Raw genomic sequence first — 24,124 nt, forward strand, 5'->3', positions numbered from 1 at the left:
AGATTCACTGTCATGCCTGACAGTATTTCGTCAAACTCATGAGAACAAAATACAGAGCGAGATAAAAATAAAAGTGATCGTTTAGAAAATGGCTCAGAAATGGATGTCTCTTTTGAACTCATAAGTAATAACATAAGGGAACGATCGGAAAGGTGACCACACTCCTCAAAAAAGGCTAGCTTATTGCTGTATATTACAGTTATCATTTGTACTGAATACTTCAGAAAAACTGCTCGATAGGCACTTTAGGGATGGTTTATTTGTTGAAAATCCGATATATCAGGGACAGTATGCCTATCGAGTAGGAATCTCTGCAAGGCACTGTACCATCTCGTATAGAGAGTGGAGTACGTTCTGGAAAACCAAGAGGTGATGTTAGGTGCATTTTTCGATATAGAGGGAGCATTTGACAACACCTAAGAAGCAATAAGAAGAGCGATTCGTCTAAAACGAATAGATGAAACAAGCTGCAGATGGATAGAATACATGCTGAAGAGCCGTATGATATATGGAACGTTACTGGGCGATACAGTGTCAGCACAGGTAGCCAGAGGCTGTGCACAGGGGTCTCACTTGTGGAATCTGGTGATAGATAGGCCAATAGCTAGTACTGGTTTCAGATCCTGGGCTATGCGGATGACCTGGTCCCTAAGCTCCCAGAAATCCAAAATGATGCAATTTAGCATGAAGAACTTGAGGTATTAGGTTCTCTAAGCATGAATGGTACAAATCTAAATCTTGTTCGGGAAGTAAAATTCCTTGAGGTAATATTAGACTCGAGGCTTACGTGGAATCAGCAGATCGAGCGGTGATTATAATGGTAGCTAGACGCATTTATGAACAAATGAGATTTAAAATCAAACATGTTATATTGGATTTATAACATTATCGTAAAACCAACAAGTACATATGCATCAGTGGTATGGTGACCAAAATTGCAGCAAAAAGTGCCATTTTCAAATTAATCAAGGTGCAGAGATTCGTTTGACTTAAAATCACAGGGGCACAGCTGTATGTGCACACACTGGACCTCCTTAAAATAAATAAATACACCCGGTCGAGCACATGGCAAAATGCATATTAGACGAACATCATAGACTCCTTGTAACAGGCTTCCTTAATAAGTAGTATAACAGTTATCTGAAATAGTTACAAACATATTTATGATCTATGTGAATAAGACAAACAGATAGAAGAATAAGTGAGCAAACGTCTCTCAAAAAATTCTTTGAAAATAAGTGTATATTGCGCTCTTCAATTGCAAAAATATTATAGTCATATCACCTGTAGGTTTATATTGTACATAAGCTTATTCTTTTCAGTAACAAGTAATTCGGAGGACACCGAATCTGGAAAACTACTTCTTTTGACTTTTTTAAGGTACAAAATAATTATTTGAATACCTGATGTTTTGATAAAAGATTTATATCATTATTTGACTTTGGAAAATAGTTCCAAGGATTGGGAACTAAAAAGTTATTATGGCCAACATATTATGCATTTCGAAAATCAAATTAGTATTCCACAAACATTAGTTGCTTAACTGGGTTTGTTACCTTTATAGAATATTGCAGACAGCAAAATGATGGTGGCTGTTACGAATTAGTTAAATAGTTACTTTACCGAAAATGTTAATTATAAAATACGTATGTCATGACAAACACACAATTCGGCTTCAGGGATGCATTGGGTACTCGAGAGGCACTTTTCGCAATACAAGTTCTCCTTCAAAGATGTAGAGACGTGAATTGTTACAGTTGGGGATCAGTTAACAGACGACATACAGATAAAAAGAGGTGTGCGACAGGGATGTATATTGTCCCCATTATTGTTCAATACATATTCAGAGCACATTATGAACCTAGCGCTAACGGGCATAGACGAGGGAATACTTATAAACGGAGAACGATTGAACAACATAAGATACACTGATGATACTGTCATTTTTGCAGACAGTCTTAAAGGCCTGCAGACACTTGTCTCCAGGGTGGCAGAAGTAAGTAGCAGGTTTGGGTTTGATTTTAACATCAAAAAAACCAAATACATGGTTATAAGCAAAAATAGGATACCACCTAGTCAATTACTAGTTAACCAACAACCTATAACACAAATCGCCAACTTTTGTTATCTGGGTGCAAACTTAAATGAACAGTGGGACCAATCGACGGAAATTAAGATAAGGATCGAGAAGGCAAGATCAGCTTTCGTCAAAATGAAAAAAATCTTTAACAGCCACGATATAAAATTGGAAATAAAAGTTCGTTTACTAAAATGCTACGTATTCTCCGTTCTTTTATATGGTGTGGAGTCATGGACCTTAACTGAAGCATCACTGAAGAGACTCAAAGCATTTAATATGTGGTGCTATAGACGCATGTTGAGGATTTCCTGGATAGACAGAGTTACCAACGAAGAAGTACTACATAGAATGGGTAAAGAGCGCGAACTAGTCATAACCATAAAACGTCGCAAACTAGAATACCTGGGCCATATAATGCGCAATGAACAACGATACAACCTACTTCGGACCATACTTCAAGTTAAAGTGCATGGGAAAAGAGGTCCAGGACGAAGAAGAATATCCTGGCTGCATAACCTGCGAAAATGGTTTAACTTGACCACTACCGGACTTTTCAGGGCAGCAGTCAACAAAGTTAGAATAGCCATTTTAGTGTCCAACATCCGTAACGGATAGGCACCATAAGAACCATAAGAAGAAGTTTGTAAGCGATACCCGTATTGTAGGCGAAAATTATTAGTGTATTTATAATTTTTAATAAGATATTTGTTATTTAGTGAGTTTTTTTTTTTTGTAATGAGTTAAATAAAATAAGTTAAAATACGTTCATTTAACTCCCGAACCCACAGAAGAACGTAACAATTGGTGTCAGAAGTGGTATAAGGCGATCTAAATACGCTGCCTCAGGTGTTGACTGCCCAATTCGAGAAATATCTCGGTCCAATAGCTGATTCTTTGAAACAAAACCGTCAAGGGCACCTAAACTATTACAACTGTGAATTGGTACAACCTTCAACGTGATTTCAGACAATGTATAAGAGCAGAGGACAGAAAATCGACCGGCAGACCATTCCCATCACAGCCACGCAGTCCCAGGTTCTCAATATCCACAATAAGATGAAGCAGCTACAGTTTAGATGCCGATGGACTTCTCAATAATCACCCGGCAGAAAGTCACGGGAATATCGATGGCCTCTCGAGAAGACCATGCGAGGAGTGCAACTCAGAATCTGCGAGCGCTAAGAAGAACGAGGGGGCCAGATTGTTGAAACCTATAGAGGACGAAAGTAACTAAGAAGCTCTAACCAAGGAAAACCTCTAGGCTGACAAGAAGAAAGATCCAGATCCAATTCTAGTCCGTGAGCAGAAGAAAGATCCAGATCTAAAGCTAGTCCGTGAGCAAAAGAACGATCTAGATCTAAAGCTAATCCGTGAGCCAACCAAAGATCCAGATCTAAAGCTAGACTGCGAGCAGAAAAAAGATCTAGATCTAAAAATAGTTCGTGAGTGGCTGGACAACGGAGCTAGACCACGGTAGAGACAGAGATTACCAAATATGGACAAGTAGTGAAGGCTTCAGTGTGACTCTTTGTGTCTGCGAGATGACTCATCACTCGTAAATGGGAGAGCCCAGATGGAACAAGATGTTCCAAGTTGTTCTACCAAAGTCATGTGTTAAGGATGTACTTGCAACACGAGACTTAGGGGAAAACTACAACAATACATCACCGGAACTCCATGGGAATGAGTTGCTTTTGACATTTTCTATTCTAGTAACATCAGGAAACAACTATTTAATGGTTGCTATGGACTATTTTTCCAAAGGGCCAGAAGTAATTGCACTACCCAACCAAGAAGCAATCACAGTTGGTAAGGCCCTGCTTGAGAATGTCGTTTCACGACATGGGATTCCACTTCTGCTTCATTCTGATCGAGGGCGCTATTTTAAATCGGAAGTTTGGAAGACCATCATGGTTTTATTGAAATTAAGAAGACATCAGTCCAACGGCATGGTAGAAATACATAACTGGATAATCAGCAACTACCTGTCCCTGTTTGTACATGAAAACTAAAGAGACTGGGACAAACTGGTGTCTCTGTTTCTGCTAGCCTACCGAAGCTCCCAACATGAAGCAACTGGTCACACTCCACCAATGTTATTGACTAGTCAATAGATGAAGAGATGAAGCTTCCCATCGATATCCTACATGGCAATCTACCAGACGGAGAGGCGAACCAAGAAACACTCCCCGAGTATTTCAGCGGTCTAAAGGGTCGATTGGTTAAGGTCCATGATTTTGCCAGGAATAAGCTACAACTCACCAGTGACTGGATAAAGGTTAGGTTCCATCAGAAATCCATTCCTGTTAGTTTCAAGGAAGGTGATGCAGTTTGGCTCTACCAACCAACCACAAAGGAAAGGTCAAGACCCAAGTTGCAGCGAGTTACAGTACAATGACCGCCACCATCCAGTAAATTCCACCACGTGGATTCCAACACGGGGCTACAGCTTGAACATTCTGGACTAAATTGCGACGTATTAAACAGCAAGATCAGCAATTAATAAATTATAAAAACACCATGTTAAAATCAATATTTTCAGTCTGATTAATTAAAAGTCTGATTTAAAAAAGTGTTTTTCCCAAGAACATTCATAATTGGCGCAGAGTCAGTACGGAAGTGGAAGAGTCTTTATAGATCCTCGTCACTTTCAAGTGTTTGTCCACTGTTCCAAGAACCAGCCCCAGGGAAACCGTCTGCAGAGTTCACCCGAGGGAATTAGAAGTTAGAAGAAGCCTTCAGGAGCAAAGGAATGCACATCGGCATCGTCTTTATCCTGTAAGCGATTTTATTATTACTTAGAATTAAGAAGATTAGATTTTGAAAGAATTCTTAATAAATCAGACTCCTCTGAGTCCTTAGATTGAATCAGAGCTAAATTAGAAGATAAATAAAACAAAGATTTGAATAGATTAACAAAGATTAAAGTAATTTAAAAATATCTCCTCTAAGTCCTTAGATTGACTTTAGAGTCAGATTTAGACAAAATTGAATAGCTTAATAAATACTATATATTAATAAACATAGAGATTAATAGATAGAAAATAAGTAGATTAAGATTTATATATTTATATATTGATTATTGAAAATTACTATACCGATTTGACTATTGACTATATATTATATTGAAAATTTTTAAAATATGGCAGTTCCACAATTTGACGTTAAAAATTTATGCATTCTTCCAAATTTTGACGGAAATCCAAATGAATTACATGAATTTATTAAAGTTTCTACAATACTTCTAAACCATTATTATGACAGACTTAATGCAGCTAGTATACAAAACAAATTTTTGCTTCATGGTATTATCAGTAAATTAACAGGTAGAGCCAAAGAAGTTATATCTGTATATGGATGCGAAACTTGGGACGAAATAAAAAACGCATTAATTCAAAATTTTGGAGACCAGAGAGACGAAAATTCGCTTACAAGGGATCTAGTAAATTTAAGACAAGGCTCAACAGAATCTATTATGCATTTTTACGAAAAAATCATGGGACTTTTAAGCTGTATTAATAATTACCTAGAATTACATACCATAAATGCCGATATTAAAAGGAGCAAACAAGAGTTTTTCCGTCAACAAGCTCTTACAACATTCTTAGCAGGCCTACGAGAACCAATGGGCTCTGTTATCAGAGCAATGAGACCAGGAAGTTTAGCCACGGCAATACAATACGTACAGGAAGAAAATAATGTTCGATATCTTCAAAAAAATCAAATAAGTCAACCTTCAACATCAGGAAGAAGCGAAAATTATCAAGAACGCCGACCTCAGAGACAGCAGATGCCTGTACAAATCCAGAAACCATTGTACCAGCAGACAAATTTTGCACCTCCACGATGGCAGCAACCAATGAGACAATTCTATCCGCAGAATCAGTTTCAGCAACCACATCGGCAACAAAACTTCGATCAATTTAGACAAAATTCAAACCCTCCAGCATTCAGGACCCAGAACCAGTCAAATGTATGGGCACCCAAACCTGGACAGTCAAAACAGTCTAGACCAACACCTATGAGTGGAATATCAGAAACCACAACCAGAGGCCGTCAAAATTTTACACCAAATTACCGAGCACAGCCAAAATTCACCGTAGAAGAACTTTACAATATACAATGCCACGGAGATGAGCAAGAAGAGAATGCCAACTACAATGATTACTACGAACCTGAATACGACAATTTTCCACAAATACATACGAAAATCAACCAACCGAATACGAAGAAAACGTAAATTTTCGAGAGGACCCACCAGAAGCAATCGGAACGTAATTGAACTTCATTCATTTCCCGACAAGAAGGAGCTACCCTACATCGAAATCTCTAAGCCTTCTTTACGACTTTTAATCGATACAGGATCCACAAAGTCATTTCTTAACCCAGAAATAGCTTCTTCATATTTTCCAAGTTACATAAAACATGAACCCTTTGTCGTCACATCAATTTTTCAAAACTATTCCCAAAAATATTATGCCGAAATTCCTTCATTTTCAGAATTTAATTCTGACAGCAAAATGAAATTTTACCTCTTTAAGTTTCACAAAACTTTCGATGGTCTTATTGGCCTCGACAATCTAAAACTCTTCGAAGCCCAATTAAACTTCCCTAAATCACTTCTAGTTACAAAAGATTCTACAATCCCCATTAAATATTACGAAACAAATAAAACACAATTTTATTCCATTCATTTGGAAGCAAATTCTATTAGCCAAGTGAAAATTCCTGTCAAAGAAGAAAAAGGAACCATCATTATTCCTACCCAAAAAGTACAAGGCGTCGTAGTACGAGAAGCCCTTACTAACGCCGAGAACCACCTTGCCTGGACCGAAATTGCCAACTTCACGTCAGACCCCATTCATCTTTCTCTTATGGAACCACTCGAAAGCAATAAAATAGACATTCAAGATTTCCATATATATTCCATGGAAACAACCTCCGGACCAGACTACAGACAAGATATCGACGACTTAATTAAAACCGAACATCTTAACGAAGAAGAAGAGGAACAAGTTCGCCACCTATGCCGAAAATTCTCCGATATATTTTACCAACCAGACATTCTTCTCAGCTTTACTAACGAAGTTAAACACCACATCAGAACCGAGGATGAGGAGCCTGTATATACGAAATCATACCGGTATCCGTATGTGCATAAGGAAGAAGTAAAGAAACAAATCTCTTCAATGTTAGAGCAAGGGATCATTCGACCAAGTCAATCGCCATGGTCCTCGCCTATTTGGGTCGTGGCAAAGAAACCAGATTCATCCGGTAAAATAAAGTGGAGGATAGTGGTAGATTATAGAAAGGTCAACGAGAAGACAATTGACGACAGATACAGAATTCCTCACATTAGCGATATTTTGGACAAATTGGGAAGATGTCAATATTTTACGACCCTCGACTTAGCAAGCGGATTTCACCAAATCGAGATGGCTGAAGAAGATATTCCCAAAACAGCATTTAATGTGGAAAATGGACACTATGAATATTTAAGAATGCCATTTGGACTTAAGAACGCTCCGTCCACGTTCCAACGTATGGTGGACAACGTATTGAAGGGACTTCAAGGAGAAATATGCCTCGTCTATATGGACGACGTAATAGTATATTCAACATCACTACAGGAACACATAGTAAATCTCACAAAAGTATTTCAACGATTAAGAGAAGCCCGACTAAAAATCCAAGTTGACAAATGCGAATTCTTAAAGAAGCAAGTTAATTTTCTAAGACACGTAGTCACACAAGAAGGCATAAAACCGAATCCAGCGAAAATTGAAGCAATAGAAAAATACCCAATACCGAAAACAGCAAAAGAAATAAGAGGATTTCTTGGAGTACTGGGATATTACAGAAAGTTTATTCGAGACTTCGCAAAAATCACGAAACCTCTAACAAGATGCCTGAAAAAAGATGCAAAGATCGAACATACACCCGAATTCGTAGAATGCTTTGAAACGTGCAGGAAATTATTAATGAATGAGCCGTTATTGCAATATCCAGATTTTTCCAAACCGTTTAACCTCACAACAGATGCCAGCAACTTCGCTATCGGTGCAGTACTTTCCCAAGGACCAGTTGGCAGTGATAAACCAATTGCCTTTGCTTCCAGGACACTAAATGAAACCGAAACCAAGTACTCCACAATAGAAAAGGAAATGTTAGCAATGGTGTGGGCAACTAAGTATTTTCGACCTTACCTATTTGGAAGAAAATTTAAAATACTTTCAGACCACCGTCCTTTGCAATATCTATTCTCCCTAAAGGAACCCAACTCCAAACTAGTACGTTGGAGATTAAAATTAGAAGAATTTGACTACGAAGTAATTTACAAAAAAGGCAAAGCTAATACAAATGCGGACGCACTGTCTCGAATCGAAATACACACAAAGGAAACTAAGGACATCGATTCACAAATTAAGGAAGTCTTTGATGATTTAGTAGACATGGAAGACGATGGATGGTCAACGACTAATAATCCAGATGCAGATCGAATAATCGACGAGATTGTAGAAGAAAAAGCAACAGAATTAATTCCAGAAAACATCCCAGAAGATACTGTTGAAAACGAAGATCAAAACATGGACGAAGACGGAAATGAAACAATACATACAGCAGTAGAAAACCCAATTCTTGGTATACCTATTTCGGAAAAACCACTTAACTTCTACAATAACCAAATTATAGTCAGAATCGTCAACTACAATCCACGACCTCCAGCAATTATACAAACCTTTCCGAATAAAAGACGTTATCATATCCAGCTGTCGAAAGATCAGTTAAAAGCTGATACCATAAAAATTTTTAAGGAACACCTCAACCCGAAAAAGAAGTATGCAATTTTATTTGAAGCAGAAGAAGAAATTTTTGCAGAAATTTGCAAAATTATCAGGAAAACTTTTAAACACAACGCATATGACTTAGTAAAGTGCAATCTTTTATTGGAAGATGTTAACCTAGAAGAACAACAAAAAGAGATTATAAAAAACTATCATGAAGGAAAAACGAACCATAGAGGAATAGCTGAAACAGAAAGTCAAATAAGGAAACGATACTACTGGCCTAATATGAAGAAGGACATAGAAGATATCATAAACTTTTGTGATATATGTCAAGAAAATAAATACGACAGACTTCCTCCCAAACCAAAATTTATGGTTACACCAACTCCCACTAAACCACTGGAAATAGTTCACATTGATTTATTCCAGGCTAATGGACAGAAGTTTCTAACCATAATAGACGCATTTTCGAAATATGGGCAAGCCTACCCAATAAATGGAGGAAACGCAATCAATGTACTCAACGCCCTATTGATTTTTATAACACATCATGGACTCCCAACAATGATAGTAGCCGATAATGGTACGGAATTTAAAAATGGAGTAATACAAGAATTTGTAGACTCTCATAAAATCTCAATCCACTATACAACACCAGAGAATCCGCAATCCAACGGGATGATTGAGAGATTTCATTCTACGTTAATCGAACATCTTCGAATCCTAAGGAACACCAAAGCAAAGCTCTCGATTAAAGAACAAATGCTATACGCTATAATTGGGTACAATAATTCCATACATTCAGCAACAAAGTTAAGACCCATCGACATATTAAACGGACATATCGACGCAAAAGATCCCTTTGACGTTGACATACAGAAAGTAATACTGAACAATTATATCCAAAATCATAGAGAGATAACAAAGGAATTATACAAGGAAGTAAACCAGCAAATACAAGAGAATAAAAATAAAGTCATTGAAAATAGAAATAAATCGAGACAAGACCCTATTACGTATAAACCAAGCACAAAAATCTATACACGAAAAACAGTTACCAGAAATAAATTACTTCCGCGATATTCCGCAAAACATATAAAAAGAAATAACGAAGTGACTGTAAAAACATCAAAAACTACAGTTCACAAGAAAAACATAAAACATCAACCTAAATCAAAAACTAATTCTAAACCGTCCGCACAGGATCACCCTGACGATGAGAGAAGAAGAGAAGATCAAGGACCTGAAAGACAACCCAGGATTAATTCTTCTCAACCTGGGACAAGCAAAGATTCATACTAGTACACACGATTTCATATACTTTTCAAACTACTACCAATAAAAGAAGAATTTGACAGAATTGAAACCAGTACGACGCAAAGACCACAGCAGTTCAAAATGGACTTAGCCATTACCTTTTTCGTGTAAATTGATTGAAAATGAAAATTTATCCTTCATTTTCTTGTCCTATCTTATTAATCTTAACTTATCCGTCCAAACTTATCTCATCAATCTTCCGCCCAGATACAAATTCAAAACCCCAATCCAGAGTTACATAAATTCAAGGACAACCATCCCAGAGCAACCGCTAATGCTTCCCAAAATAAGGACCATAGATATTCAAACAGCGATTAAATTCAAATCATTAAGGATTTGAATCATCAATTCTCTAAGGAAGATGAACATCTAGAGACAATTAATCCGAAATTATGGAACCATAGCCATAACCATTTTTGGATGACTCCTTTATATATCTTTATTACAATAATCTGCCTCTATATATGTTACAGGTATAAAACAAATAACAAAAAAACCCAACTCTAGCGACGAAACTCCAGAAGAGGCCAACTCAACAGTTCTGTTCGTCCCTCACAAAACTTCTTCAGGGGATGGAGTAGTTACAGTACAATGACCGCTACCATCCAGTAAGTTCCACCACGTGGATTCCAACACGGGGCTACCGCTTGAACATTCTGGACTAAATTGCGACGTATTGAACAGCAAGATCAGCAATTAATAAATTATAAAACACCATGTTAAAATCAATATTTTTCAGTCTGATTAATTAAAAGTCTGATTTAAAATTATAGTCTGATTTAAATTATTATTGTTGTTACTAAAATCTTTGTAAGTCGAAATAAAAGTTTTAATTGTGAAGTTCAGTTTTTAAAAAAGTGTTTTTCCCAAGAACATTCATAATTAACAGCAAGATCAGCAATTAATAAATTATAAAAACACCATGTTAAAATCAATATTTTCAGTCTGATTAATTAAAAGTCTGATTTAAAATATAGTCTGATTAATTAAAAGTCTGATTTAAAATATAGTCTGATTTAAATTATTATTGTTTTTACTAAAATCTTTGTAAGTCGAAATAAAAGTTTTAATTGTGAAGTTCAATTTTTAAAAAAGTGTTTTTCCCAAGAACATTCATAATTAGCGGCTCTGCATGAATCCTTATGAAGGGCAGGATTTACCGACCTAGTCCACTTAACAACTGTTCACGGCGAATAGCCTGAAAGAAGGGGGCGATGTTATGAGTCTCAATGCTCTAATTGAGGCCGTGGCGTAACGGTAATTTTAGAAGTCGAATGTCAGCAATGCACTCTGTCAGCACTTTGTCAGCAATGTTCTCGAACTCTCTATCTGCATTTTTCTGGAATCTCGTACTTAAGTGCTGATTCGGCATTCATACCCTCGATGGAACTCTAGAACATATGTTCGTGTATATAAACTGCTCGGCTTCATTGAATATAGAGAAATTAAATAAGTGTGTTTGTAAGCCATGTGTTAGATATACAATTTACAAAGTTTCTCTCTTGTGCATTATCCTAGTTTTAAGTTTACTACTTTAAATTAATTTATTATGTTGTAAATAATTTAAACAATATTAAAAACACAATACCTCTGACAACCTTGTTGCGATGCCTGATATAAGGAGAGCTAAAAAGAACTTCTTTCCTGGAACTAGGCCTTCTAAAGGTCTATACTTCGTGTCTTTGTACTGTTTGCTAATAAACCTTAAACTGAAAAAAGATAAATAACAGATGTTTATTTTTTATGTTAGGAAAATTTCGTGCAATTTTTTTTTATATACTACTTGTCTAATTATATTTTTAATTATCGACATTTACTGTAAACTAACACAATACACTACAAAATATGGCTGTTAGATTGTTTCCTAACAAGCCTCAACAAGGTAAACGTTTTATGACGAATTACAACAAGTAGTAGATCAAGTCAGAGGGAAGATGATAATATTGGGGGATTTTAATGCTCGAATAGGCAATCAAGTAATACCCGGAATCAAGCAAAAACATAACGAGATTGTTAAAAACGAAAATGGAGAACTGATAATAAACTTCTGCACAAATAACGAAATTAGAATAAACAACACATTTTTTGACCACAAAGAACAACACAAATATACATTCAATAATACCCGTGGACAAATGTATATGATAGATTATGTTATAACCAACAGAGATATACATCCATCCAAAATAATCGACGTAAGATGCCTCAACTCAGCTGATGTAGGTAGCGACCATAGCCTAGTATTATATAAAATAATAATCATCATGAAATACTTCACACCCAAGAGAGCGGCGCCAACACAACCAAAAATCAGAGTCGAAGAACTAAATACGGAATCCACGGAATACTTATACAGAAAAATAATATCGGAGAAGATTGCTCGGAATAAAATATTAGAAAACGATAACATCGAAAAATGCTGTAAAAAACTCAAAAGTAACATAATTAAAGCAGCAACAGAATCACTTGGAGAGTGGAAATTAACAAACACTAACGTATCAAAAAAGAAAACCATGGTTTAGAGAGGAAGCGAAGACAAAATGGTGAAGAAAAGAAGAAAGCCTTTTTATAATAAAGAACACAAACACAACAGGCATACAACGACTATACACGAATCAGAAATGAAACGAATACTTCAGTTAGACAAATAAAAAGGGAACATTGGCAGAATTTCTCAAAACAGATGGAGTACGACTTCTATGGAAAATATGGAAAATGATCAGAGAACAAAGAAAAGAGATGATCGAACTAATAAAAACGAAACACATTCAGAAGGAAATATGGCAGACTACTTTCGATCTCTATTTAATAAAGGTGACGGTAACGAACTACAAACACCAGAGGTGACGACAAACGAAGAAATAAATATTGAGGAGGAAGAGGTAAAGGAAGCATTAAGGAAATTAAAAAATAGAAAATCACCAGAAGAGGACAGAATATCGAACGAACTCCTAAAGTACGGAGGACTAGATCTGACCAAACAACTATTAAAACTAATCCAAAAAATAATAGAACAAAACAGAGTTCCCCAAGAATGGAGATCAAGCATCCTAATACCTCTTTTCAAACAAGGAAGCAAATCGGACCTTGACAATTACAGAAGAATTAATTTATTAAACACAACACTAGTGCAATTAATACAAAAAACCGGCATATCTGTTTCATGGACCTTAAGAAAGCGTTTGACCGGGTCAAATTAAGGGACGTTATCTACTTATGGTACGTAAGAGGGATACCTCTAGGAATAATTAAAACGATCAAAAATATCTACCAAAACAACACAGTAAAAGTAGAAGAAGAACTAACTGACCCTATTGAAGCTAGCAATGGGACAAGACAGGGAGATTCCCCGAGTTCTCTAATGTTCATCCTGATTATGGATGAAAAAATAAAAAAGTAAGAACTAAAAACGGATACCAAATGGGAGAAAAACAACTTAAAATAATCTGCTATGCAGACGACGCAATACTCAGGTCAGATAATAGAACAAGTGATGGAGTAAAAATCTAGGCAAGAATATCTAGTTACGGGAAGTTCGAAACATAAGTGGAAGATCAAGTGAATAAAGCAAACAGAGCCGCAGGTTGCCTGAATGAAACAATATGGAGAAATAAAAATATCGGGAAAGAAATAAAAGGCAGAATTTACAAAACAGTCATCAGACCAATAATGACATACGCGACAGAAAAAAGACCTGACACAGAGAGAACAAAAAGGATGTTACAAACAGCAGAGATGCAAACACTTAGATGCTAGGTGGAGAACATCAAGGACTGGGTAAGAAGAGCAGAATGGAACGATCATGACAACAAATAGAATAGTAAAGATGGCAAGAGACGGGTCCCCAATAAGAAGAAGATGAAGGCAACTTACTGAAGGCACATAGAAAACAGACAGAGTCATGTCTACATAAAAAGAAGATTGCTTTCTCGATGTTTATTATGTATGGAGACATACGTTTTGAAAAAAAAAACAAATATAGTCCGTTTCATCCTTTTTGACCGATTTGATATTCAAAACCACTGAAGTAAGATGAAACTGTCAATGAAATTACCAATTGCGGAAAGAAATATATTTTATACATTGAAGTTAATCAATCGAAGTTGAATTAAAAATACGTACAAATAATAGATATTCATACAATGTAAGGCCGGGAATCGCTGCCTATATGTGTTATTATGAGCCTCTGTCTTTTACCCACTGGTTGTTTTTAAACCTGTTGAAAACCCTTCAATGAAAGCTCGTCAAAGACTTTTAATTTAAAAATCTTGCCACGCCTTTGAGACAGTATGACCTTGAATCAGCAAAATTTCATCTAAATAGTACACTTTTCACGAAGATACTCTCGAATTTTTTGTAAGTAATGTCTCCGCCACAAGATAATTTCTATACCGATTTCAGAATTTTATCTTATACCGAAAGATGTACTGAAAGTTTACGTCTTTCTGTCTTCGCTGGCGAAAAAAACTACTTTGTAAAAAATGTAAAATATTTACAATGTGTTTATGTGAGTCATAAACGGCAAAACGGCAATTGACGGCTTTCATTAACGATCGCGGTTTTAAGGCAGTTTAACTATTACCTACTAACCTAAAATTATTTATTGTAATTAACTCAAATGTCAATAATAATCATATTTCTACATTAACGTGATACATATTATAAAGAAATTTTTAAAAAGAAAATTTGTTATTTCTTTAAAAGAAATTTTTTGTACGACATTAGAAGACCTACAATAGCGCTGAAACGCCACTATTACTTCTAAGAATTTACTGCCTACAATTTTGATTCTCTCATTTACATACGGTAAAACTGACACGCAATTTGGTTAAGAACTGTCTATGGTATCATATATAAACAAAACATCCACAGAGTATGGATACCCAACATTATACTAAATTCAGAATAGAAGAACATGTTGATAACCGCCTGGCGCTAGACCAGTTGTTGTCAACACAATGCTGCATCAAATAAAATGCACTGAAGCTAAAGCACATAAACAAGTAAAATAACAACTGGATATATGGAAGCATTAGAATAATTATTCTCTATCGCCGCGGAGCTTACGGTACATATGCATTGTCATTTGAGAATCTTTGATAGAACAAACGGGTTCTCCGTTCTTTTCAATTGAAATGGGAAGAAATAGAGTGAAGAAAATTACGCGATTTCTTCGCTTTGGTGAAAAAAGTACTATATCTCAATGTCTTCAAACCGATAAATTTGAATTAGCTTCTTATATTTGGAATCTTTATATATAATAATAACATGTAATCTACAAACCTAAACCAAAAAGTTGACGAACAAGTATACTGTGCAAATTTTATTTTATTTATATCCAGTAAAAAAGAAGAATTACAAAAAAAAATTAAATATTTTAATAACGAATCAATAAAAATAGAGTTAAAGATTAATTATGATAAACTTGTTCATTTTGAAAGCTTTTACATAGTGCAACGAAATATATTTTAATCTAATTCAACTCGAAAGTACTAAATATTCTTTATCTTACCTATGAACGATTCTAGCCGTCATATTAATACAATTGGCTAAAATGAATCCCACTGGTCCAAATATATAAGTAAATAAATAAGATATTATTAAAAACGATATGGAAAATATCACCATTATGTAGTTATACCTAAAACATAAAACACTACAATTTTGATATCTGTAAATATTTTTATACATATTTTGTGTGTCTGTCTACAAAATAGTAAAAATGCCTATTCATTGTAACACGATTATAATTTTCCTCTTAAACTTCTTTTTTCTTACAAAATTTCGTTTTCATATAACGCTGTCTACGTTGTTTCTTTCATTAAATTTCGTTAAACGTTATATCATCATCAACAACAAGCCACAAGCGTTTAAAAACCACCTAGTTTGAATCTTCGTAATTATGTGGTACGGATTTGTTGTGGAGTAATAGTGGAAATTATGCCGACTGACACATCCGTTTTTGAAGCGAAGCTTTTATACTGGAGTTGTATTAATTTTTTAACGTTAGTTGTTAATAAATTAATTTCAAATTTTATTTTTTTAAATTCTTATTTAGTTTATATAATAATTTAATTTACTATCAAATGACATTTAATTTAGATTTTATTATTAATTTAATATTTAGTCTGACTTTAACGGGTCTGTCAGAAGTAAACAACGTATGCTTGGCAACAATGCAGACGAAATATACAGCGTAACTTTGTTGATACGATATAATAGCAGGTGGCGTTGGGAAAAAAACATAATAATTTATTGAATTATTTTAATATAACGTATTTTGTTTAAAATATAAATCATAAATAAATAATAAAGTTTTTTTAACTTTAAAAATGTTATTTAAATTTTAAAAATACAGAAAACATAGCATGAAGCTTCATGCTATAGTAGAAGCCAAAATTAGAAGGAAGTGCAGGTAAGATAGGCAATGTATTTCTTACGGGAGAACGGCCGACAACGTTGCCGGTTTGCCCCGAGCGGCGCATCAGGACCGTATTTAAGAATCCATCATAGCACTGAAATATACGCGCACACAACAATTGCCTACTGTTGTATAAAAGACTATCATTATTCCTTAAACTAAAGCACGATTCAATCATCTGTGTATAAGTAAGAGAGTTACATTGTCGAACAACAACATGAAGAAAAAAACTATAAAAAAAGTAATATATATCAAAAACTCATTGTCGATAGCTTATTTATACTTATCAACTATCAATAGCTTCCATTGTAAACACATTCTTTGGGAAATAAAGATCATTATAAAGTCATTAGTCAAACATGTCTCTTTGTCGATTTAAGTACTGGCCATTAGACCAAAAACTTGTTGGCAAAAACTATGAAAGCTCAGTTCTATTTCATTTTCGCAAGCGGATGAAAGTACCTACATCATAGAGCCGTTGCCAGTGTCTGTCGTGAATTTCAAACAGGGTATGACTCTTAGTGTGCAAGTAAAACGTGTGGTGTTAAATGTGTTGAACTATCATCTGAACTTAAAACATGGTGACAGCTTGACTATTACTGTGGAAAAAGTTTCGAAAATGTGCGGTGCGAGTGTTCGCAAAATTTATGACATCCGCGAAGAGGCCCAGCAAATTGAAACCGGTACAAAAAGGAAGAAAAACAGTTTCCAGTCCAACTCATGTGAGAATACATACGATGAGGGAGTGAAATATCAAATAACGAAAATTGTCCAAGATTTTTTTTTAAACATACCACCAACCCTCGAAAACATAATGAACAGAGTGAAGGATGATGAGGACCTACCAGATTTTTTAAAAACCACATTTCGTAGGCTACTAAATGACATGGGTTTTGAATATGGTAAAAGTATGTCGAGATTCGACAATGATGGAAAGAAAAGATATTATATCCTGGAGACACAAGTACCTCAGACAAATAAAAACATTGAGGAAGAAGGATAATGTAAACCTTGTTTATACCGATGAGTCTTGGACTAACGTCGGTACTTCAGTCACAAAGGAATAGAACACAACGATTAAGAATCCACGAGATGCCTTCATAAAAGGGCTCTCTACTGGGGTGAAAGTTCCAGCCCAAAAAAGTCCTTGATTTAATCTTCTTCTTGCTAGAAGCGAAACTAATTTTGTGGCATGGGCCGAATTAACTTTCTTGGCAAAGAAGGGAACCGTTAATTACCACCACCATCACGACGAAATGGACGGGGATCTATATGAAGAATGGTCTGAGAAGATGTTATTCCAAACTTGCCGAAAGACAAAGAAAACGTTTTCGTTTTGGATAACGCGTCATACCACTCCCGCAAATTTGATTTCCCGAAAAAATTGTGGAACAAAAGTCAAATCAAGGAATGGCTAATCGAGAAGAATATTTTCTTCGAGGAAGATTACCTAAATGTGAATTACTGGATACTGCGGCCGCATTTATAGACGAGTATGACAATTACAAAATTGAAACAATTGCGGAAAAATATGGCGTTAAGATTTTGAAACTGCCGCCTTACTGATTGAGATGGTGTGGAGTGAAATGAAAAGGTATGTGGCTTCAAACAACGTCGATTTTAAAGAAAAAAACGGTAGAACGGGTATTAACCGGTGATAAATAATATAGGAGATGATTCATAGGATGAGGACGATTTAGATATGGATTGTATATATATATTTAGGGATTCTACAGTATTCACTGCCTTCCCTCGCTCAACCGTTTCCATCTCTCTCTGTTGTTCCATTCTCCATCGTTTAGTCCTCTCTTACTCATGGCGTCGTCTACTTCGTTCCTCCAGGATTTTCGGGGTCGTCCTCTTTTCCTCCTTCCTATGGGGCTCCATTCGGTTATTCTTTTTATCCATCTGCTGTCGCTAGCTCTTCTTACATGTCCCTACCACTTTAGTCTTTTTTGTTCTATATATGTTAGTATGTCTGTTTCTATTGATGTTCTTTGCTTTATTTCGTCATTACTTCTCCTATCCATTCTTGTTACTCTGCAGCATCTTCGCAGGCATTCCATCTCTGTTGCTATTATCTTACTGCTGTTTTTCTTGTTTATGAGCCAATTTTCGGCCCCATATGTCATAATACTTCGCACTAATGTTTTATAAATCTGCGTTTTTGTCTTCATATTTAGGTGTCTATCCCACCATACTGAGTTAAGTTGTCGGATTGCTGTTCTTGTTTGTCCTAATCTTTGTGTAATTTCTTCCTCTGTTGTTGCCTTTTTCGTGATTATAAACCCCAGGTATTTGAATTTATCCTTTCCTTTGATTGTTACGTTGTCATCAATCTGTAGATCTTCTATGTCTTCTTCACTTGTAGATAGGTACTCTGTTTTCGCGAGGTTAATATCTAGTCTTCATCATGTAGCTGAGGTCGTCTTGGTCTTGTGCAATCACTACTTGATCGTCTGCAAAACTTAACGTATATAGGTATTCGTTCCGTACCGGTACTCCCATGCCTTCGCATTTTCGTTTCCATGTAGTCAAGGCTTTCTCTAAGTATATTTTGAATAGGGTTGGAGATGTGGAACAACCCTGCAGGAGCCCTGCAGGATATGGATTGTGATTAGTATTAATCAACGAGAAATATCTTAGATTTAATGCTCATTTTTTAGTACTGTACGTACAGTACATTTCTGATATGATCTTCTTGTGTATATTATGTATACATATTTATCGTGTCGTATAGGGTAAACTACTTGCATTTTTTTGTATACATGTATATGTTACGAGCAATGTCCGAAATTGGACAATCCTAGCATTGTACAGAAAACCTTGTCCACTTCTAGCATTGTACCCCTTTACTGTACAATCTCCGAAATATATATAATCGTCGGACTTTGTATAAACGAATTGCTGTACAATGTTCGAATTTCAATAAGTAGCCATGCGTCAAAGTTTGAGATAATATATCAGATATCGATTCATATCGATTTTTACTATTATTCCCCATTTGTTATTAACGACAAACAAACATCAATTGAGGTTATAAATCCATAATTAACCAGCGTTTTTGACTTTTGGATTCGTAGAATTAAATTATTTTAAATTATCATACATATCTCTTGAAAATCTAAGATGTTTTACAAACATCTTCCCTATATTATAGTGATGTATCTATCTCTTGAAGCTTTGAAATGTTTCACTAACAATATCTCTATTGTAGAACAATTTCTTCTTCCATTCGATTTTTCAATTTTTGATTTGGTGTGTCGCTTGTCAATAATAATCGATTCGAACCGATGAGTGTCGACAATTATTTTGATTATTTCGGACATTGTACAGTTACAATGGGGGTACAATGCTAGAAGTGGACAATAATTTGTGTACAATGTTAGGATTGTCCAATTTCGGACATTGCTCGTAACATATATAAGGTATTTACGAGGTATTAGATATTTTATGTATACAGTCATTTTTTATAGGATTGATTGGTTTTTTGTCTTATTTAACTCAGTTAAATTAATGAGTAAAGATTCTTGAAACAAAGTGCGTACCGTACTGATTTCTCAGTCTATCGCCAAACTACCGCACACCTACCACTGTGCCGACATGAGCGGCATCGTTGCGCGCCGTAAAACCAACTACCAACTTCTACTATAGTTGACAGTACCGCCTACTGTATCATCTTTTTTTATGAAACATTGCTTCATCTCCGAATAAAACGAAATCGAAAAAAATTCTTGGTACAATTATTTTTTGTTGTTCCCATTCGCATAGAGCTCCCTTTTTTTCAAAATCATTGCAGTCAATTCTTGGTGTCGATGGATGTGGTATGTGGTGTGTTAAGAGAATTTACTGAATAGATCCGTAACTGATTTGCTCTCTTGAAATATTTCGGATATTTGTATGAGGATGCTTTATCACATTGAACTACTGCGATTAAATATATCAATTACTCTTTGAAATGCTCTCTTATTGCCGACGATCTGGATATCGCTCATCTTGCTGCAAGTAAACAGTTCTTATTACATTCACCTAATATTCATATCTCATTTCTAACACCTACAATAAAAATAACAATTTCTTTATTTTTTTGTGTGTTAATTTAAGATATTTGTAACTAGCGAAGTAAATAAAAATAACCCTTTTTCCACTACAATTTAAAATATATCCAAAACTATTAAGTATAAATATATAAAATACTTAAGAACAAATTACAGTACATTAACTTAAGTTTATGATGGTGATATAAAATATATGGTTATGCTTTTAAAAATACTGAGCAAATGATGAATTTGTGTTTTGACTTACCCTGTATTAGATTTGAAGAGTATTAGCAAAATCAATCATTTTTATGAATTTTTACAATCATTTAAAAACTATGACTACAATAAGTCGTTGCTTTTGTACCCCTTTTCAATTATACATAACACAAACAACTAATAATACAAAAAAACTTTGTGTTCTTGTAAGAGTTAAATTCAAAGAGAATAATAATGATCTTTTTTTACTATTTTGGCACTTTTTTACCAAATTGAGGTAAACCTACTTAAATTTTAAATAGGTTTGTCTCACACAACGCCATATTGCCAGCCCGGTTCGGAAATATAGTACATAATAATATATTTTGTAAACTGGCAACGGTCGGCAATGGATAGGGACGAAATAGACGTGGGAAGGCCGATATTCTACTATAGTGTATAGTATCTAGTCATAATTTAGTAGTACTTTAGTACAACATTGGAGTATTAATTATATTTACCAACACATAAAAATTATTTAAATAACATTTTACCTATCTAATTGTTGATTATTCATTGTAGCAAAAACATATCCTTCAGTAACGCCATTTATAGCAAGGAGAACTATTGCAAAACTATGGAACCTCAACAATATTACTGATAAATTATTCTCTACTAATTTGTAGCCTCCATACAAGAATAGAAACGAGTAGCTATATGCTTGGCCAAATGTGACAACTAAAAGCCCAATAGTCACTACTATCTTACACAATTGGCTCAAAACTTCTGCAGATTCTGAAATATTTTTCTAAAAACAAATATAATAACGGTTAATGTAATAAGTATATGAGCCCTAACAACTACATGTTGGAACAAGCAATTATTTTCCGAATCCAATACTCATTTACCAAAATTCTTGTATTTTAATTTTTTTAATTGTAAATATGAAATTAACAAAAATTTTTATGATGTGTGGAATTATTTTTGAAGTTTAATTATATATTTTATGTTGATTACTATTTATTTAATTGATAGCCAAAAAATGCTGACAACTAAATATTGGAACAAGAGGTTTTTAGCTTGAATAATAGCCTGAACTCTATTAGGCATTGTATCAACCAGGTCTTCATAGAATTCAGGGGTGAAACTATCCCATATTTCTTGCAATTTAGCACGTAGTTGTGGCAAAGTACGTTGAGGGTTATGTCTTAGACGTTGTTTAATTTTGTGTCAACGTGTCTATTGGATTAAGATCCGGGATGCTAGAACGATGTGACAAAACTTTAATGCCATGTTCTCTTATCCATTTTTGGACGACTTAGCCGTATGCCATGTGTCTCGGTCATTCTGAAACATAAAATCTCCGGATGGATATAACTTTGCCGTACTTGGTAGAAACGAATGTTCAAGAATATCTTGATATTTGGCAGCGTTTTTATGGCCTCAGTGTAATGTAAAGTCCCAAGCCTTTAGCCGACATATAACCCCACACCATGCTGCCCTGTTGAAAACTTTACAGTCCTTTTGAGACAATCCTTATGGAATGTTTATGTTTTTTCCCGAATCCCACGCTTTCGATAATCTCCCACATAGACATCAAATTTGCTTTTGTAGCTATAGATAACTTTGCCCCAGTTATGTTTGGTCCATGAAAGTTTTGATTTAGCCCAAATGTAACGATTCCTTTTTTGAATTTTTGTCAAAAATGGTTTTTCTTTGGCCTTGTACCCTCTTTGATGACAGATTAGAGGTTACACAAAGAACGGTACTAGGCTCGGGCTTAAGTCTGGTAGGGGTATCTTGGTCGGGGCTCTTATTACAGCTCAAATATAAAGAATCAGTTAGAGAAGTACTGAAGATACAGAGACGAGAGGTTAGAAAATAAGAGACGAGAAGTTAGAAGATAAGAGACGAGAATTTGGAAGATAAGAGAAGGGAATTATTTGGGCACCACCCTATTTTTAGAGGAACAGGGAAACCTTAAGACATAGAGAATACGATAACGAGAAAGATAAGATGCAGTTAAGATACGCAAGAATAAAATAAACCGTGAGAGTAAAGGTATTTTGATCGTGCGGTTCACACTTAATATTTCGACACATATACACTAATTATACGATAAAACAAATAATATAAATCAGTAAAAATGCCTGAAAGAGATACACCATGCACAATAATATATATTCATATCATAACAAAAAAAATAAAAAGCAAAAAGTTCGTCAACAAAATTATATTGAGGTATATAAAAAAAATACACTATAACAATCTTTACGCACTGTTAGATGACACGAGATAAGTGGTTGATTAATTTATAAGCGAATAAAAACAAAAAATATCTTTTTTGGAAAATAATTCTGCATAATGTAGTATTCTCAAGAATAGAAGAAAACAAGAAACATTATAATAGTCAATATTCGTCAAACAAATTATTATTATGCCTTGAGAACACTTAAACGTTTACCAAAAATTTTTTTATTGAATGTGATCACCTCAAATCTATATATGAAATTTAACATAAATATACCCTACATTAATATAAAAGAAATGGTCCGTAATTTATACATATATTATATCGTAGGTTCAAACTCATAATAGTTCGTTCCGTTTAACCATAAACAGCAAGGTCACTAAACTGAACGTTATAAATCAAATTCTTACGGCTTAGGTATCAAAGTTGAGCTTTAGTCAATAAAATTTACTACTCACAATTAATATGCCACAGGTGGATACAGATAGTGGCGTTAGGCCTTCAATAAAGTCACTTGACACTTGGTCCTCGGCAACAGGTAGGTACAGCAACGAATTACGGTTTTCAATCCGTAATTCCTCGGTTTGATTTCGACAGACGAGAAGGTAAACAACCAAACAGGAATAGCACAATGAATAGTGAATATTGAATAATGGCTAATGGCTAATCGTTAATGGTTAATGGTTAATCGGCAAACAGAAGTGACATCGTTCCTTTGAATTGGAACACGTCTGTTGGACAAAAGAGAAAATAGTTAATATAGGACTCACTGTGTAAAGATATTTTATAGAGATAAGGGTGAATTGAAAATACACTTACCGCCGTGTGATGGAGACAAACCGCTTGCTACTGGAAGCAACTCGAAAATGAAAATGAATTCTGAACTTGAGCGAGCTAAAGATAAAAACGGGGTGGGAGTATTGCTACTGGGTGCCACGCGAAATTGATATTCAATAACAGGGCTACTGTGATCATCTTTGTAACATAATCACCCTTTCCCGACAGGGATTATACTTTCTCCGAAAAACAACT

The 24,124-nt window shown here is 35.0% G+C and overlaps 1 protein-coding gene across 1 annotated transcript in view; it reads right to left on the reverse strand.

Annotated features, from left to right (window-relative positions):
* Window positions 1–24,124, reverse strand: part of LOC140437152 (man(5)GlcNAc(2)-PP-dolichol translocation protein RFT1) — a 48,239-nt gene that overhangs the window by 1,317 nt on the left and 22,798 nt on the right. Inside the window, exons 7-9 of the mRNA XM_072526493.1 lie at window positions 21,396–21,649; window positions 15,698–15,826; window positions 11,774–11,894 (exon numbers count right to left, since the gene is read on the reverse strand). Of these exons, the coding sequence (XP_072382594.1) occupies window positions 11,774–11,894; window positions 15,698–15,826; window positions 21,396–21,649 (504 nt within the window). The remainder of the gene's footprint in view (window positions 1–11,773; window positions 11,895–15,697; window positions 15,827–21,395; window positions 21,650–24,124) is intronic.

This window comes from Diabrotica undecimpunctata, chromosome 3 (assembly GCF_040954645.1).
Source record: "Diabrotica undecimpunctata isolate CICGRU chromosome 3, icDiaUnde3, whole genome shotgun sequence".
Taxonomy (NCBI): domain Eukaryota; kingdom Metazoa; phylum Arthropoda; class Insecta; order Coleoptera; family Chrysomelidae; genus Diabrotica; species Diabrotica undecimpunctata.